The 1759-nt window shown below is 42.2% G+C and overlaps 1 protein-coding gene across 1 annotated transcript; it reads right to left on the bottom strand.

Moving 5' to 3' along the window:
* Window positions 1–272: 272 nt before the first annotated feature.
* Window positions 273–1163, bottom strand: LOC141827085 (proteasome subunit beta type-2-A-like). The gene is made up of 3 exons (XM_074714361.1): window positions 1006–1163; window positions 806–929; window positions 273–335 (listed from the first exon to the last, which is right to left on the bottom strand). The coding sequence occupies exons 1-3, from the start codon at window positions 1161–1163 to the stop codon at window positions 273–275; spliced, it is 345 nt and encodes a 114-aa protein (XP_074570462.1).
* Window positions 1164–1759: the final 596 nt, after the last annotated feature.

The following is a 1759-nucleotide window of genomic DNA, read 5'->3' as shown; positions in this document are numbered from 1 at the left end:
TCCTAGAGACTCAAAAACAATGTGTACTGGTAGTAAGTCAACTAAGAAAAATCAAAATTAACAATGTTTTGCTTCCCAGCTTGATAGCAAAGATGAAATATCTTCTCAAATTTCCTATTTTTAAAAATCTATCTCCATGTACTTTTACATTCGAAGCCATCTTTTTGACCTAACAAGGATCACTGTCATTGACATGGCTAGAAAAAAAAGAAGTTTATTTAGTTTCATGGATCTTCATTCAAAGGAGTACTAAGACTTATGGGAGAACAAATTTAGGATGAATATGAATGTGGACATCTTTTCTTAGCCATGTCCACTGCAATGATCCACTGGGTCTGATACAAACAATGTTTAACATTATACTAGACATTAGAGTGCTAGATACCAAAAACATTTCCAACTCTAGAGCTTAGAATGCACCTAATGGAATCATCCAAATACTCGTTTTCCAAACTTCCTCTGATTCCCATCCCTCCCTCCTCGTCTCTAAAGACACCTTTCGAATTAATATTGGAAGGTAGCTAAAATCCTGTTAGATCTTCAAAAGGTCGAGCCTTTGGATATCAATTATGATTACCAACTGATCACAGATCAGAGAACATAACTGACCTAGCTTTCTACAATTTCCTTGAGGTAGACAGACTAGAAGTCTAGAAAAACAAAATGCAAGCGAAACTTCTGAGAATACACATACGGAAAGGAGCAAAATCCAAATATCCAACCGCGTAGAAGACAAATGATTTCTTACCCCCTATCATAGATGAAAACCCTAGGAGGAGGGACAACAGGAAGCAATGGTGTGTACCTTACGCAATGCTTGGGCGAGCTCGCCGCGTGTGAAGTTGGCTGCGGCAGCCGTGCTGAGAGGAATTCCATTACGGAACTCATAGAGGTGGACGTTTTTCTGGATATATTCAGTGAACTGCACCCTGAAACCAACGATCAACGCTCAACGGCACAAATTAAACAGAGAAAAGCAGAAAACAGAGGGCGTAAAAATCGCACCGGTCGCCTGCCTCTCCGGAGGCTCCCAGAAGCTTGTGGGAGTCGAGGATCATGACCTTATCCTCGTTGGACTTATGCACGAGGATGCTGTTGACAGCGGAGGAGTACGCCACCACCAGCGCGAATCCATCGCCAACGAGCCCAAACACGCACTCCATCCCTTTCTTGGATCTACTCGGACGGTCGGAGAAGGACGGACCGGCGGAGTAAGGGCTGACGCACGATGATCGGTGGGGGGAGAGACTTTATCGAGGCGGAGAAGAGGGAGGAGAGAGCAGTGCGACTGTGACTTGGGCAACAAGGAAGATCCGGTTCGGACCGGCTCAATCGGGTCCGGCACATAGATTGGGTCCATTAAGGGGCCTACGACCAAACAAACCACCTGACATGTGATCTGGTTCACTACAATCTTCTGAAAAAAAAAAAATTCATCACTTCAGTAGTCTTACATGATCGATCTTACAATCATATGTAAGAAGATAAATCAAAAAATTATAGTTGGTCATGATGGAGGAGGGTATTGCTCGATGAAATTCGAATTATTGTCCTCTTCTGTAAGTGTGTTCCGTCGTAACCAATTCAATTATGCCCCCAGGAACTAAATTGTATTGGGTAAATTTTTTATAGTGATCGATCTCATCGTCGAAATGATCTCATATCAAAAAACCCCTTGATGAATTTTTTAGAGGCACAGTACTATTATGTTGATAAGAACTTACTACCGAAACAACGTTTTAGTCAATAGTTACATGTT

The sequence above is a fragment of the Curcuma longa genome, chromosome 1 (assembly GCF_044706935.1).
Source record: "Curcuma longa cultivar G26 ecotype Majalengka, Jawa Barat chromosome 1, ITB_CL_G26_1.1, whole genome shotgun sequence".
Lineage (NCBI taxonomy): Eukaryota > Viridiplantae > Streptophyta > Magnoliopsida > Zingiberales > Zingiberaceae > Curcuma > Curcuma longa.
The sequence above is the reverse complement of the archived record's forward strand: the minus strand, read 5'-3'. Positions and strand labels throughout refer to the sequence as shown.

Coding starts and splice junctions, on each gene's coding strand:
- LOC141827085 (XM_074714361.1), bottom strand. CDS start 1,163: ATGGAGTGCGTGTTTGGGCTCGTTGGCGATGGATTCGCGCTGGTGGTG. Junction 930..1,005: donor TCCGGAGAGGCAGGCGACCG/GTGCGATTTTTA, acceptor CGTTGGTTTCAG/GGTGCAGTTCACTGAATATA. Junction 336..805: donor TCGCCCAAGCATTGCGTAAG/GTACACACCATT, acceptor TGTTTGTATCAG/ACCCAGTGGATCATTGCAGT.